The 17,888-nt window shown below is 32.9% G+C and overlaps 1 protein-coding gene across 4 annotated transcripts in view; it reads right to left on the reverse strand.

Annotated features, from left to right (window-relative positions):
• LOC123674098 (regulation of nuclear pre-mRNA domain-containing protein 2) overlaps positions 1–13,877 on the reverse strand; it is a 63,702-nt gene extending 49,825 nt beyond the window's left edge. For all 4 annotated transcript variants that reach the window (XR_006746576.1, XR_006746578.1, XM_045608977.1 and 1 more), the window contains exons 1-8: positions 13,244–13,877; positions 12,898–13,175; positions 12,671–12,846; positions 10,651–10,843; positions 7,616–7,755; positions 7,251–7,551; positions 808–1,182; positions 631–755 (exon numbers count right to left, since the gene is read on the reverse strand). Coding sequence is in view for 2 of the 4 variants with exons in the window: in XM_045608977.1 (XP_045464933.1) it covers positions 631–755; positions 808–1,182; positions 7,251–7,551; positions 7,616–7,755; positions 10,651–10,843; positions 12,671–12,846; positions 12,898–13,175; positions 13,244–13,536 (1,881 nt within the window). In the remaining 2 variants the exon portion in view is untranslated. The remainder of the gene's footprint in view (positions 1–630; positions 756–807; positions 1,183–7,250; positions 7,552–7,615; positions 7,756–10,650; positions 10,844–12,670; positions 12,847–12,897; positions 13,176–13,243) is intronic.
• Between the last annotated feature and the right edge of the window lie 4,011 nt (positions 13,878–17,888).

Genomic DNA, 17,888 nt, shown 5'->3' on the forward strand with positions numbered 1-17,888 from the left:
AATAATTTTCTCTAATTCTGTGGTTATTCCGTTCATTCTTCCACATCTTGTAGAACAAAATCGTGCGAGAATATATCAGAAACGCACAGTTTTCATGGTTATATTTTATTATTATATGTTGGTACTTCGAACTTTCCGCCACGGCTTTATCTGTCAATTCATTTGAAATTTGCCTTAAAGAAATCAGTTCTGCCAACGTAAAAATCACTAAATGATATTTATGCAAATATTTCATTAATTTCAATAAAAATGCAATGGATTAGAGAAAATAATGTATAATACTCGTACAGAAGGATCATTCTACTACTCGTTCATTCAAAAACTCGCTACTTCGTGGCTCGTTTTTGAATTTTGAACTCGTGGAAGAATATCAATGCCTTCTGCACTTGTATTATAAATAACTATTATTGCCCTATAGATACTCTGATTTTTAGTATATAGATTTGAAAATATATTTTGAACAGTAACACATCGCAATGTAACCAGTTCTTGATAAAGATTGTGAAACAATTGTCAAATTAATAAAAATTATAACTGTTTATATTTATTTCAATCAAAACAATATTTGATATGAAAAAAAAAAATTTTTAGTTTCTTTGAATACTCAATTACTTCTTGAATCAACTCTACCTGATCTCCACCTGTCCATACATCATTGTTACATAATTGATTAGAATTTGAATCAGTAGCAGGTGACCCTATCAAACTGATAAGATTCCTATGATCAACATCTTGGCTTCTTCCTGGTGGTTTACCTAAAATTGATCTTTTGAGATTTCATTCAAGATATAAATCTCTTTTACATACCTGTTCCAAGGAGAGCAGGGGGCAATACCCTATGGTCAACATCATTTGCACCACTACTAGCCATATTATCATGGTATTCTATAGGATCTCCAAAAGCTTCTTTTTCAAATGGGGGTGGACTTTCTGGTGTATCTGTGTTATCTAATGGTGGTAGTTGAGTCCAACTCAAATCACCCTCCCATGTTTGAAGTTCCTCTTCTGGATTATATTCCTCACTTGGCGGGTATGGATTGGCACCAATAGGTGTTTCAAATGAAGGTTCTGAGGTAAATAAAGTAGATATGGGATCATAACTTGAGTCTGCTGGTGCATTACTATATGAGGGAGGGAAATTTGATTCGTGACCATAAGATGTATTAGCATTGAAAGATGGACCTAAAAACACATAAGATTTTTGCTTAGTATAATATAATAAAAGTAATCTCTTTTTATCAATTATTAATAGGAGAAAAAAAAACAATAGTGGATGATGAAAAGAGAAGAAGTTACAATAATTCTGAAATGAACAAAATAAACAGACATATTCAAAGACAAGAGAAAAAGAAAGCTTTGTGCTCAGCTCTTTCATTTATGATAAAAATCTTTCCAAAACGAGGGAATTCCGATTGAACACCAAATTAGTGAAACTTTTCTGACTTTGCCTAATTAAGACAAGTCGAAAACTATGGGTAAAGTATCTAGGCTTATTGTCATATTGAATCAACTTCCGTTGAGCTCTACATAAATGGTAGCCTGTCGCATATAAAATAAATGACTCCATTCAAGCAGTTGGTCTGCTGAGTAAGTAGGGACAGAAATTTGGACAGAGATAACTTGGTACCATTCAATCATGGTTCGCTCGCTGGAAAATCGAAATAAACTCAGAAAAGAGCAAGGCTCTTCTTTTCAGCCGAAATAGGAAATATTCCCACAGATATGTCTTGATGTTCGGTAGGAGGATCGAATGGAGAACTAGGCCAAGTATCTGGGAGTGGTACTTGATGAAAAGCTCAATTGGAAACACGTCACATCAGCTATGACGAAGGAAAAGACAACAGCGGCGTCGTTGTAACCGCTACTTTGTAAAATCAGCAAAATGTCTCTTTCCATCAAGATTCTTCTCCACAAGGCCACTATTTGCCCAGTTGGACCAGGCGTTAATATTACAGATGTCAACGCTTTGGTCACGCAACATGTAAATGTACCTTCCCATAGAGTGCTCAAGGCCACACACTAGCACACTACAAATTAGCAAGTTAAAACTGGTGTCATGTGCGATGAAAGGACACGCACCAAGTTACAAAGGATGTAGAGAATGTAAAATCGTCACAAATAAGAAAACAGAGACCAAATCAGTACAGAATATTAAAAGGAAAGAAGTCCAGAAAAAAATAAGAGACAAAGAAGACTCATGTAGTTTCACAGACAAGAAACAAACACCCGCTCAGAAACCAGTGAATGGGAAAAACAGAAAAGGCAAAATAATAAGAAAAAAGCTCCCCAACAAGGCGTACCGCAAGGCTCTCCATTATCGCCCCTATTATACAACATCTATGTATACGACATCCTAGAGATAAAACATGATCTCGAAAGCTATATCCTTCAGTATGCCGATGATACAGCAATCATCGCACACAACAGAAACCTAATGGAAGCAACAAAAAAACTACAAGATCTTTGTGACAAAATCATGATGTGGATGAAAAAATGGAGAATCCTGCCAAACCCGGAGAAATCCAAACTTATACTATTTGGTCACAAACTATCAAACATGTCACCAAGGATAAATATGCTCCAACAGAATATAAAACCAACACAACATGCTAAGTACCTAGGAATTACTCTTGATAATAAAATAAACTTAAAAACACATTCCTACAAGAAAAAGAAAGAAATAATTGCTAGATCAAAGCACTTTAGGTCTCTCACATACAAAAATCGTGGCTTAAACACGGAAACAGCCTCTAAAATATATAAGACTATATGTAGACCAATGCTTGAATATGGACATCTTTTGTATAGCAACGCTAGAAGACCCACCCTGAACAACATCGAAGTGGCAGAACGCAGTAGTATGAGAATTTTGAGCAAGATACGTCATCCAGAAAACCCACTCTATAACCCACCCAACACCATACTATATGAAAAAACTAAGATAGAACCAATATTGAGTAGATTCAGAACATTAGGGAAAAAATTTGTAAACAACCCCCACAACCTACAAATCCTACAATGCAACACGATACAAGAAAATGATAGCAGACAACACAGACGAAAGTACCCAACTAAACCACTAATGGAAGTAATAAAGGACCTCTCAGAAACACTGTAGCTATTAACACATTGAAATACCTTTTTTGTGTAAACACATACATTTCTTCTTTCTTTTTTTTTTGTCAAACAGAATATCTTAGTTATTTTACCATCCGTAATGTTGTACAAAAGGTAATTCACACGGGCAGAAAGACGCAAGTCGTTAGCCATTTGCTAAGCAATAAATATACTTTCTCTCTCTCTCTTCTAAGAAAAAAGAAACAAAGAAAAATCAACGCAAAACCATTGAAGTGCTGGATAAAAAGTTATCAGCAAACTCGTTAAATTTTTGGGGGTAGATGGGAAAAAAATTTCGCCAATTAACTAAAACCAAATAATGGATTTAGTATCAAATGGAACATTAACCAACCTAATGATAGTCTCGTGGAACACGAAAGGTCTGCTAGCCCACAAACCTGAAATAGAAGGGATAATATCTGAGATGGAACCATATATCATAGCCTTACTAGAGACGAGACTATCAACCAAAAATAGAATTTCATTCCTCAACTATGAAGTAATCTTTACAATTGAAAAACAATGTTTGCACTCGTCAATATAAAATATAGGGTAAATCTCCATTCAGTCATTAGGAATGCGAAAGGAACATAGATCACTACTACTTTGACGATATATCAAATAATCGTCGAACAGAAGCTGTCTTGATTATAATAAATACCAATTAAGAACATGAAAATTACGTCAGCATACAAAACACCTCAAAATGAAGAAAATTCGAAGGCTGGAAGGAAACTTCCAGCATTGAGATATGATCTGCAAATCAATGGAATAGAACAACAGAAAAGGAAACCAAAATGGAAAAGAAACTCAAGATGTACGCCGTAAAGCAGAATATCATAGTACATACTAGGATCCGAAATTCCAACATACCTGTCCAGAACTAATGTCCTTCCAGACGTATTAAATATCTCGATAAGAAAAGACATCAACCTAGATTCTACACTAGAGACAATGGTAGATGGCACATCGGACCACAACCCATTAGAACTCAAATAGGGACACTGGCCGAAATCAGAAGAATTCCAAGCGAAATACAGACTGGCAAAACTACAGAGGAGAAATCACTTAAATCAAATCTGCAGAGACTCAGATATCCTGAACTAGAACTACGAAGATCAACTACAAAAGAACAGACAGAAAATCAGTTCTGAGAAATTTAGCATTGAGGTATAATCTAACCTTGAAACCTCAGTAAAACTGGTTAGACCTCGTATGAAAAGCCCGTAATTTTCCTAATCTGTTGCCGGCCGTGAAAGCTTTCCGCATTATACAGAGTGTCCCGCAAAGATCACATCAAACTCAATAAGAATGTAGATCAAGATACCTACCTCTTATGAAAAAAAAATTCCCAAGTATTTTCGTTTTCGAGATATTTTGTTTCAATGAAAACATAGAATTTCTCGGTTCTAATTAGATTTTATGTACTGCTACTGATTGCCTATTTTATGGTGATTTCGATACACAAATGATATTTCATCTCAAAAAAGATATATATAACCATTTTTATCAAAAGGGGGATGTTTCTGAAAAAAATGCACCCTTAGGGACCACATTACTGTATGCAGGTATATACATACATGGTTTCCCAGAAGTCGACGTCAATCCGGAATCGGGTAATAGACAGTCATCAGAAAAATTTAAAAAAAAAATCCAAGTCGTGTATTTTTCAAATTACACATACATTACAAACTTTTAAAGTCTCTCGCTAAACTGATAAACATATTTTTTTAGTAGAGTCAGTTAAAGTCGAAATTCATTAACGAAGACTTGATTCAAATAGAAAGCAATAATTATGCAAATGACGTTTTAATGATTTTTATTCTTCACGGCCATTGTGACTGATTTAGAACCAATGAATAAATTGTGAAAATTTTGTTAAATTGCAGAATTATTTCATCTTATATAGATCAAAACTTAGAGCAGACCGAACATTGCCGAAGACTGTGACTTCAAAAGAATGAAACAGAACAGAATGAAATGTATTAACTTATTTTAACGCAAATCATGCTTTCACCAGAAGTGCAGAAGATTTAGGCATAGCCAGAATGGCATACTCTGTAACTCATGAACTCTTGAGATTTCACCCAAGTTATGACATATTGCTGAAATTGTCATCAAATAAGCTATCTAATGTGCTATAATATACTGGGTGTGTCATTTGAAATAAGAAAATAGTAGTCTATTTCCGGTCCAGGAAATATTTAAGGAAGAAAGTTCATTGTCCCAAACCCCAACATGCAAATTTCCAACACGAAATTCTGATCAGAGTGGCATCTTGTGTCACTCAAGAAAAATGGACTCAGCCAAACTGAAGTAGTATTTCACAGTTGATTATTATTATTGCTAAATAATAATGTTTAAGTAATTATGAAAAGAATAAATTCTGAAATTAGTTTGAAAATAAATGCGTGAGTCTTTTCAAAAACACCATACCTTCCTGCCTGACCTTGTACTAACAATACTAATAATTTTTTATTTAAGATTTCAAAATTTCAACTTGAAAAATTCATTCCAGGCAATTCTGAACAAGGATGGTTTTGTATCAGTTAATCTGTCTAAACCTTGGTTTGTATGTCCACAAATTCTTTACTTCTGCAATTCTTATCCAAAATCTATGGATTTGATATGAGTATATATTCAGTTTGGGACGTATATGTTCGCATATATGAGCATTGATCATGTGCAAATGTGAAATTCCCGGAATTTCCATATCTCGCTTTCTACTAGTCCGATGTTGATGAAAATTGGTTTGGATGTTGTAGTGGTTCCATAGGAATTTCAGCTCTCGGATTTCCGATTCGTCTTGCTCATGCGCAAACGTAAATATTCAATATTTCACGTTTAATTTTCCAGTTTTGTTCAAATTAAGAATGAATATTCGGATTGGGAGATAAAAGGTTGCATAGGAATTTCATGTCTTCCTAATATACGGTAGCTCATGCGAAAATTTAGAAACCTCAGGAGATAATAACAATATACTGTGTTGTATTGACTTTTAAAAATACGAGGACGCATTTTATCTTTTCCTAATATACATTGTTTATTCAAAAATTAGAAACCTTAGGATATAATAACAATATACTGTGTTGTATTCACTTTTAAAAATACGAGGACGCATTTCATCTTTTCCTGATTTACAGGGTGTTTCCTAAACATGCGGCAAAAATTCAGGGGGTTGTTCCTTGGACTATTTTAAGCATGTTTTGTCCTTGGATGATTTTTGAAAAACCTCTTTGTTTCGAAGATACAGGGCGAACAACATTTTTCATATTTTTAAAATTAATAATAGTTTAAATAAAAATGCGTACCGCACTGTGTTTACTAAGTAGGTACAATTTATTTTTAAATTTGTTTAACAACATTCCAATTACTAAAAACGGTCAGTTTTTTGACTAAAAATTGATAAGTGCAGATGGTAAAGGAATACAGATTAAACACGGTTTTCATTTGAATTCGTTTTGTGATGTATTAGCAATTAACAACAACAATTAAGGGTTCGGCAGTCAATGAGGAGAAGATTGGATGCTTGTATGCTGGCTAGAGGTGGTCATTTTCAACAGTTTTTGTAGGTTGAGTTGAATTTTCATGTAATTTTTCATAATAAAATGTTATTATCTGAAATTTTGTTTCCCCTATATCTTCGAAACAAATAGGTTTTTCAAAAATCATCAAAGGACAAAATATTTTTAGAATAGTCCAAGGAACAACCCCCTGAATTTTTGCCGCATGTTTAGGAAACACCCTGTATATTGTTTATTCGAAAATTTAGAAACCTCAGGATATAATAACAATATACTGTGGTGTGTTGACTTTTAAGGGTACGAGAACACATAGTGCTACAACCATTGGTAAATTTTTTTTTTTTTCGATAAAAAATTTCATGGTGAGATGACATGTGGCAAACAAAATATGTTAGTCCTTTTTATAGAAGAATGCCTATGTTGTAACAAATTACTAAAGCAAGAAAGAAAACTTATTTTAGTAGTCATTCATTAATTGCTGCTAATTTGTTTATAGACTTTTCTCTCAATTTATTCCAAATTGACATGACCTATTTTAAAGTCTACTCTACATAATTACTGTGGAAAATGCATACACATCATATAAGAAATTGAAGAAAAATAACTCACCATAATCAACAACTGCTTCGTTATCATACCTAGATTCATAATTTCCACTGGTCGAGAAATTTGTGTCTTCCTTAGATGCAAAGGGTGGCATTGGAGGTGGTAAAAGAGGTATAGAGTGTGTATTAGTGTGTGGGAAATAGGAATACGACTCAGTCTTTGGAGGTAATGGAGGTTGAGGCTGCAATATAGGAGGAATTGAATGATTTGATGAAGGAATTGCAGTAGGGAGACCACTGAAATTTGAATTCGTAGTTTGGGGTGTTGAAGAATTTGTGGTGAATAACTCTGTGGTGTTCAAGTTCTGAAAAAAAGACCTCTGTATTCTAATCATCTATTTTGTACTATATAGTTGGATATATTCTTACTTGAACATTGAATGGTAGATTTGACCCTATGAAACTAGTAAAGCCATTTGCCAAAAATGAAGTGGAAGATTCTGTTGAAGGAGCGGGAACTGGATTGTAATAGTTTGCATTTGTTAGTTGAATATTCATCAAATCTATTTCTGAAAGAAAAAAATTAATGAAATTATAAAGCATGTCCAGAAATTGTAGTGTCAAATTGAAATCTTGAAAACAGTTGGGATTTTTCCAGATTCACATGAATAACCATTACTTAATGATAATTGTATGAGGAATGCTAAAATTAATATTTTTATTGATTTTTCCAAAGATGTACAAAATGAGGAATACATTTATGGTATCATTTTAATATATTACTGGCTGAAAATCTGATTGATTTTTATAAAAAATCCTATTTTCAAAATTATGACTCGAAAACTAAATGATTTTTCATATTTCACAGCTTATAACTCAGCAATACCGGACATTTGAGAAAAAGGTATTAGTAAAGTGGTATTTATTTTCAATTAGCACTATGCAATAGTTTCAATTTGACATTATGGTCTTATGTCCTTTATAGTCGATATCCAAAATTATTATCAATTTATATATACATATATAGGATTTTCCTTTATTTGGACGTGTCAGGTTTCTAATGATGATGTTTATTTCATATAGAAATTTTCAATTAGACGTTTCGTAGAAACTCTCCTCCTTCAGTAAAAATGATCAATTGGATAGTTCACAATGTAAAATTTAATTAATTAATTTTTAATATTGTGAACTACCAAATTGATCATTTTACTTAAGGAGATTCTCTCCAAACGTTTCATTAAAATTTTTCATATGAAATAAACACCATAATTAGAAACCTGACGAGTCCAAATAAAGGAGAATTCTATTGACTATTAGAAAACAAGTTATTAACATTGAACAGAATATACATATATATGTAGGATTAGTTATCGATCGCCTAGAGGTATGATTCGATTACCTGGCCTTTCCTCTTCTTCTCCGTGACTTTGTTCGGGTTTGTAATAATTAAACACTTTTAATTATTTACATATATTTTCAAAGCCACACTTACAGTACAAACACAGTTAATACGGTACTGAATTTCGTCTTATCGTTCAGTGTTAATTACGAAACGTCTTCGAATATTACGTCTTCGTCTTACTTTCTTAGTTTCGGTCGTCTCGTCTTTAATTCGTTCGCGACTCGTCTTATTCTAGTCTGCGAATCGCCTTTACGTCGTACGACTTGACCGACCGGACTTAACTTGAACTTACTTCGACTTAGACCAAACTTGAACTGTCTACCGGCTGGAACTTACTATCTACTGTGACTATCGACTTCCCTTCTTCCGATTTGGCCACACCCCTACCACCACCCCGATACGAGGAAACGTACCAAGTACCACCCCTAGTCCAATAAGAGTTTTGCCGAATCGCCCACAAAGCTCTTCGCGGATTCCTGGAAATCGAATATTCTCAAAGGACTAGAACCTGATATGAAGATGTGACACATCCGGTACAACCGTCTTGTTTTCGATCTTTCCTAACCCCAGTAAATTTCCTAAGATTTACAATCGAGTAATCGACCTGACATGTCTTCGACATCTTGAAGGATCAACACTCCCTTTTTACATTATTTAGAACAACCATTCGTTCCCTGTATATCCATTGAAACTGTCATACCCTCGACGCTTGAAGAAACTAATAGGTCTCCAAGCATCCTGTTGGCCATGTCAATTATTTACAGAGAACAATGACTGGATCCTACATATATGTATAAGTTGTTCCAAGAAAAATAGCATAAACTAAAAACTTGTCCTGAAAAAAAATTTTTTTAGTTGAGAATAATAATTTTTTCCAAGAAAAATAATAAAATAACAGAAATATTATGGAACCACTAGTACACCGCTATAATAGAGAAACCACTGAAAAGGCAAAACCACCAGCGCTCCCATTTTATGAGCACTTGCTATCCCTAGAATAGTATTTATATTGCAACTACTATATTTTTTATATAAAATGTATTTAATCGAAATGTAAATTACTGGCTGGAAGACTTCGGCCGATAGCCGTTTGATGTCAATAAAGTTCTCTCTCTCTCTCTCTAATAAACTTCTCATGAAAAGAAACATTTTTTCTTATTGCGAATAACCTGATGAAATATTTTACAAAACCTTCAAGATATATAGAAGAGACCAAAGTCACTAAATTCTTCCTGATGACAAAAATAAATATGGTAATAGTTTTTCAATTATTTGCTAATTAGGAATCATATTGTCAATTAATTGCTTTTATATATTACTATATACAGTTTTACCTGGCGATTGTGATGCAGGTGTCTGTTTGTCGATTATTAATTCAGGCGATATCAATTTCTTAGTGATGTCTGTCATTCCTAAGGCTGTACATGCCTCTGGTTTTGATTTGTAGAAAGTAAATAACAGAACAATGAAAATTTATAGATGAAAATGGATTATCAATATTAATAATTATAACACCATGTACATTATGTAACCTGTTCCTTGCAACAATTATTGGAACAACTTTTTGACAAATGTTAATTATTTACACATTTTATTAACTCTGTATATTCCTCAAATACATAAATATTTCCCAATTTTCTTTTGTTAATTTTTAATTCGGCACTAATTGGACATCATTAGAAGAAATAATACTTTGGTTCAGCTATTATTATTTAATGCAGCTCAAACAAAAAACTGTGAATATTAGTTGAGGTTTTAATAATTATATCATTTGAAATATAAATATGTTCATCAAAAATAATTAAAAATGTTAAGGAAAAACCAATAACAAATAATTTTCAAAAGATAAAATGCTCATATAATTTAAATGTCAAACTTCAAATTTTAAAAAATTAAAATTATCATATTTTTCAAAGCAAGAACGGTGCAAGACTTTGGAGTTACAAAGACATTGAAAATTTTGGCATTATCAATTGACAAGACACTAATTTGGAGAGTACATTTGAATCAGAAATACTTGAATAAATTAAATACTAAATATGAATATTATAATTATAGTTACCTTTGTGAACTGTCTCAGGTTTCTTAGTTTCTTCAGACACAGCTGTTTGGGGATCAGGAAATTCAATATCAGAATCAGAAGTTGGCGAGGGAGCATTTATGTCAGGTGAAGGAATGGGACTTGAAAGCGTTGCCTTATGTTCTTCTAATTTTTTTTTAAATGTTTTGACCCTCGTTCCATAGGATTTGTATGCCTAAAAAAATTATACAATAGAAAATTATGGCAACAGATTTTAAACTGTTCATTCAAATTAAATAGGTTGATAATACTCGAAGTTTTTTGGAATACGATGGCAGTGCAGTTGAAGAATATCTTCTTTCGGCCATAACTTCAGAACGCCTGAAACTATCGTTTTGCGACCTGCAGGTTTTTTCATGCAAATTTGATGAAATTTCTGTTTCTGTTAAGAAAATTCTATCATCACATTTGAAATTTCGGAGTAAAATGAACAAAACAATGAATTTCTGACTTAGCGCCCCCTATCGAAAGCAGCAAAAACAAATTTACCATGAGTATATTCTGTCCTCAATCAACAAGATATTATCTTTCAGACGGGATCTAATTTGCTCAAAAATGTTGAGCCAAACTGAAGTTACAGGCATTTCAATCAGTCAGATTTCTCCCTCTCACCTTCCCTTATTTGATGTCGTAAAATCGAAAGTGACAATTCAAAAAGATAGAGAATTTTCCAAGGATTATAGTGATGATATTTTTTCTTCAACTTCATATGAAACATTTTCGAGTAAAATTCATTTTTCTACTCGACGGTAGCTATTACGCCCCCTAGCGGTAGAGGTATGAACTTCAAAACAATTTGCAGTGTGTTTTCTTGTATACTTTAGTGGTAAAATTTTTTACCGCAAGTCTCTACGATGTGTGGATCCTGAGATATAGCCGCTTACCTCGCTTATTTGCCCACCCTGTACATTAGAATTCACATTGGTATGTACTACTAAAATCACAATCCAACACCAATCAGTATAAGCGCAATCATGATCCTTAGAGTGCTGTTTCACAATTATTATTTCAAATACAGTGAAACATTGTTTTAAATATCAGTGATGGGCATCCTCGGATAGAAATATTTGGTAATCGATTTTTACAGTCCTTGGTAACATCTGAATATCAAAATATTCGCATCGCTAAATACTCGGCACTATATCTTCGGTGCGGAGAGTCGCAAGTCTTCGTTATTCCTATGCAGTACCTACTGGTACTCATCCTCGTGTACGTTTACGATTATTTATTTTACGATCCTCATGCTCGATTACATCATATCGATGAAATCAAAACTATCATTTGAACTGAAAGAAACCGAAAAGTATGAGAGCTTATCCGCTTTTATAGAAATGAGAAAAAAGGGTTTGTAATAACCCTCAGAGATAATTCATAAATTTTATTATAGCTTCATACTTTCCTGCGTTCAATTCAGAAAATGTATTATTCAGAACAGATAATGCTTCAAAAGATCACTTTGATATGCTAACTACATATTATATACAATTTATAACACTTTAATTCCAGTTTCAATTAAATTAGGAATAGGAGCTCAATTATTCGGTAATTATTGGTATGAATGCAATAAAAAATTTCGCATAAATCTCAGGTATCAGAGCGATTTCCAGAAAAAACATATTCAGCTCAGAGTAAAAAAATTAATTACTGACTGATTAAATATCCATCAAGTCATAAAATGTGTAGTTTATTACTTTGAGAGATGTATTCGGGAATCCTTGGAAATAATCAATGACATCTCAATGCATTGAAGTTCATAACACATACAAGGATTTTAATTCAAATGAACATCCGATTTCAGCAATGCACGGTTATCGAGTATTCAAGTATTGAAAACATCTAATTATGCACAACACTATTGAGTATACAGGGTCTAAAACTAATGAACAACTCCAAACTAATGTCCAAACCTGATGAGCAAGTGATATAATATGCTGATGATACCTGGGGCTCAACATATTAAATGGTTTTCAGTAAAGGCAGAATAATATATAAAAAATCTTACATTAGCTACAACTTTTACATCCTTTCTATCAATATCCAATTGGCCTTCTGCCTGCTTCAGGACAGATATCAAATTTATTCTGTTCTTGATTTCAACTTTGAGAGCATTGATATAATTTTCCATTGAATTGACATAACTATCTAAGTCTTTTTCAGCATCATCCAAATGTGCACGATCTAAAAAAAAAATTATAACAAAATAATATAACTTGTTATAACCTTTACAACCTTTTAAAGAAGTATAATATGACTCAGTCTCAAGAACTTTGGGATGAAGTTCATTCAACTTTTTCAATTTTACATCTGTATCATTTTCCAAATTAGAACAAACTCTTATTTTGTTTATCACATAAGATGCTTGGAACTCGTGTGGTTCATCGTTTTTCGGAGCAGTAGGGGTTACACTGATTAGTCCACATAAATCAGCTATGAATTCTTCACTATAAATACTTCTGTCCTCCCATATTTTGAAAATCCTCAATATCTTTTGCTTTACCTTATCATCCCTATAAATGAAAAAAAACCTGTGTCAAAACCTAGTTCTCAATACGTAAAGAGAGATGCTTCCACCAACCTGACCAAAGTAGTAGCCTTCTGCAAAGCAGTTCCCCAGCTTTCCACATACTCAATTTTTTTTCTTTTTGAATATTGTATGACATCATTAGCTAAATAAAATAGAATGAGTCTATGTTCCACTTTAACCCTCTTCAATACATTTAGCCATGAATTAACAATTTTCTTATGATGCTCCCTATTATTTAAACACCATTGACAACAACTATTTATGCTTTCTTGAGAATCCTTAAGTGTAGTCAATTTTTTTTCGAATTGAAGAACATTAAACTCTTCTGAATTTTTAGCACTCATTTTGATGGTAACAAGAAATTTCACATAGCGGAGAAGATCGTATTGAATGTTATTATTTATGTCACTTTTAAATTATTGAGATATCTATACGAAACGAAGTGAGAAATAGTCACTGGAAATAATTATCGACATATAAGATAAATGTTTGTTCTTCTTGGAAATTGCACATATATGTTTTTGTGTATGATGAAATGAAATTAATAGCAGCCCTTATGTTTTACATAACAATTTTTCATTTAATAAATTAGTATGTCTCAAAATACTAACTCTTTAAAAGAGGACTTGCCGGATACAGTATGTAAGATTTTGTTGATGGAAACCATATTGTTGTTTCAGATCACAGAACAACAACCATCGAATAAGTACAAATTAATCTATCTATCATGTTTTTATTTTAATCGGAAGGTCTAATCGATTAATCGATCAGTGTATTTTTATTTTCATAAAAAATTATATAAAAAACGTAGAAAATGTAGAACGATCACTTTTTTTTTAATTATGTAATGAAAATCTGAATTATTAATATTTCAGATCTGATTTATATCTATATGAATAACTAAATAACTGTATTTAAAGCAATTGACCTAAGTCATTCAGCCTAATAAGTTCAAATCACAATTATCAGGTTACAAAAATTATGAGAAATTTTTTATGTAGCTGGCTAACTTTACAGTGACTTGATAATAAAGAGTGGCTGTTGATTGACTGCTGGTTTTTTTTAGCCTAAAAATGGCGGTTTATTGTTGTTTATATTCTCCGTTTACCTGATTTTTGGGATCTATTCAAAATGTAATGGCCCATTTAAGTGAGCAAGTAAGAACATATTGAAATAAGAATAGTAAGAACGATATAGAAATGTACTTGTTATCTCTGTCAAACGAAGCTTTCTACAAAAAAGGCAACTTGTGAAGCGCTCATTTTTTAATTAGTAGTTATTTCAATTTTCAGTGATAGTTCAATTCAGCTGTTTACGATGTGAATATATAATTTACTAGAAGCCTTAAGTTTCTTTTTTATTGTGATTTGTATCCTTTCAATCAGGGTAAATGGACGTGAAATCCAAAAGATTGATTTCATTATAAAACTGCAATACATTACATTAATTAAAAAATGTGTGGTCTGGATATTTTATTGCGTTACGTCCTTACGATGAATGACCAGTAAGTATTAGGAAAAAAATATTTTTTTTTTATTATAACAGGCTATAGGCATCTGAAAATAAGAAGGCAGCGCTAAGGTGAGCAGACGTAGAACTATAAATGTTGACATTGGAGTGTTTTGTTGTATTAGTTGTGTGTGTATTTGCGTTATTAAAATTTAATTTTACTATAAATATAAAAACTTTCCAGGCTTCTATAGTGAACAAGTGTGTTACTGTCTCTATAATATTTTCATTTTAGGTAAAGGCGGTAGGAATCATCATTTGTTTCAGTTCAGTCTAGTGATATTGAAAGTTATGCAAGGATGGAAGACTTCGAAAAATGACGAGTAACAATCGTGTGCATATAATATGTGAACGGTTCAATCAACATTATTATACTACAGGATTCTAATAGTACCTTTTTTAGGTCCAAATGGCAACACTGAGTAGAATACTTGGGGTATCTTAAAGGTACAAACACTTATAGAAGTGTTTATGAAGGTGAAGAAGTTAAAAAGAAAATGAAGGGGTTAAAAAAAGAAATAGCAGCCCCAAATAAGAGTTGCTCGCAATAAGGGACCCGACACACAGATTCCACTTGAGAAAGACGGATCTAAGAAATAAATTCCAAGCAGGGTATTTGTCGGCGCATCCACCAATTCACGATTAGAGTCAGGCCGGACAGGGTAAGTCACCGAAAAGGCCGCTGTGATCCGGAGATCGGAATTAAGCGATCAGGGCCCCCGCAAGGTACATCAACGCCCGCGTGCGGAACATATTTTGGCACCCCTTAAAGGGGGGAGGTGGAGAAAAGTATATACTACTGTATAATCGTAAATTTTTTTTTTGAAGTTTTGTTGAGAATTTAGTATAAAATGGTTGAAAATCTATCAGCAACCTTCATTGCCTTAAGAACTTCATGGTGTTATTTGTAACATAATACATTTCAAATGTGTTTCAAAACTTAAGCTGTATTCTTCTATAAATTATTCATAAAGGCATAAACATTTAATTAGGATCAATCCAGAAATTGAATGGATGTTTTTCTAGATTTGGCTGCTGCAAATTCTTTTATATTATCAATCAATCAATTTTATCGAGTATCTCTTGCTCTATATCTAAGATTGCCAATCCAGTAAATCTTTCTTGAGACATGGTAGACTTCAAATAGTTTTTAAAAATTTTTACTTCAGTGAATGATCTCTCACCAGAAGCAACAGACACAGGACACAGGTAAAGTGAGAAGGATTCTTGAGGCAATACTAAGATTCGGTAAAGAAGAAGTTAGGTTATTTTCAAAAATATATTGTAGAATTTCAAGAGGATTTTCGCTTCAGATAATGAAAATAACCTTAGGGCTTTTATCTCGTTGAATAAATCTTTTTTTTTTCACGTCAGTCTCTTTTTTTCCTGTCATCAGTTAGCTTTTGTTGAAGAGCATGACAGCATTTCAATATGTTAGAAATCCGTTCATTTCTAGTAGGTTTCAATCTAATGTCAGTTGTTTTGTATTGAATGTCAAATAAATAAATGTTTTGTCATTGCTTCAAACGCTGTTCATCGTAATATATACTTATTAAAAATAGTATATATATCCACTATAATACATTATTATAACTGGTTATGGGCCCAGCGCCGATGTTTAACAGTATTTGAAGAAGTTGTTTTGGAATTTTTCGAATTTTGTGCAAACAATTCTATATAATGACACAACCTGTGGAGAATACAAGTTCTTTTCCGACATTCACTACTGTTCCAGTAGTCTCTTCGTCTGTTCCAAATATAGACAAATTAGAGGGACATAGCAACTACGCATCATGGAAATTTGCCATGAAAATGAGTCTGATGCTGGAAGGTTCATGGGAAATAGTTACTAATGGACCAATGAACAATACAAATACCTTAAACAAAGACCTTGATAATAAGGCTTTAGCAAAAATAGGTTTATGTGTGAAACCCACTTGTTACGTACATATATGTAAGGCTACCACATCCAAAGAAGCATGGGACGATCTGCAGAAAGCTTTCGAATCAAAAGATATGAACAGAAAGTTTGATTTGCAAAGACATCTGTTCAGAACGAAACATACTGACTTCAATTCAATGGAAGAATATATTGGCGATATAATGTCAACAGTGTACAAACTTGCTGATATTGGTGTTACCATTGAAGACGATTTTGTTGTTTTTGTTATGCTGAACGGACTAAGTTCGGAATATGAACCTTTAGTTATGGCTCTAACAGATAACAATTAAAAGCTCTCATCAGATGAAGTAAAAACAAAGCTAATAGAGGAAGATGCGAGAAAATCATCTCAAGAAGAAAGAGATATAGGAGGAGCAGCTTTACATTCCAGAAATGTCCAAAGGAAAATCACAAAGAAATTCAAAATCAAATGTTATTCTTGTGGAGAAGAGGGGCATAAAAAGCCGGATTGCCCTAAAGCAAGGTGTGATACAAAGGTGAAAAACAATTCCAGAAAAGAAACGAAAACTACTAATAGCACATTGTTAGTAACGGCAATGATGACAAAGAATTCAACTTCAGATTGGGTAATTGATTCAGGTGCTACATCTCATATGTCGATGAATCAAGAATGGAAGTCTCTGACTTCATTGAGGAATCAAAAAATTATATTTCCATTGCAAATAATGATCGAATTCAATCTAATGGAATAGGAAACGTAACCATGGATTTTGATCAATATGGAGAAAAGGTTACGAAAAATATTTCCAATGTATTGTATGTACCAAATCTTTCTACAAATCTTTTATCGGTTAGTAAAATGACCGAAAAAGGCAAGAAAGTTTTATTTGATAAGGTGGGCTGTAAAATTTTCGATGAAACCGATTGTGATGTAACAGGAACTGTTGAGTTTACTGCCAGTTTGAAAAATGGATTATACATTGCTGATCAATATATTGATTCAGTGAGGGCACTATCAGCAGTAACTTCAGATCATGAGAGATGGCATAAACGTTTAGGTCATCTGAATCGGAGAGGAATGAAAATGCTCAAAGAAGGTTTGGTTACAGGAGTAAATTATGTAGAAGAAAAAGACAATGTATGTATTAAATGTCTTGAAGGGAAACAGACGGTACAGAAATTTCCTACAAATAAATCTAAAAGAGCTCGTGATTTATTAGAGCTTATCCACACAGATATATCAGGACCTATGGAAGTTTCATCCTGGGGTGGTGCTAGATATTG

The sequence above is a fragment of the Harmonia axyridis genome, chromosome 1 (assembly GCF_914767665.1).
Source record: "Harmonia axyridis chromosome 1, icHarAxyr1.1, whole genome shotgun sequence".
Lineage (NCBI taxonomy): Eukaryota > Metazoa > Arthropoda > Insecta > Coleoptera > Coccinellidae > Harmonia > Harmonia axyridis.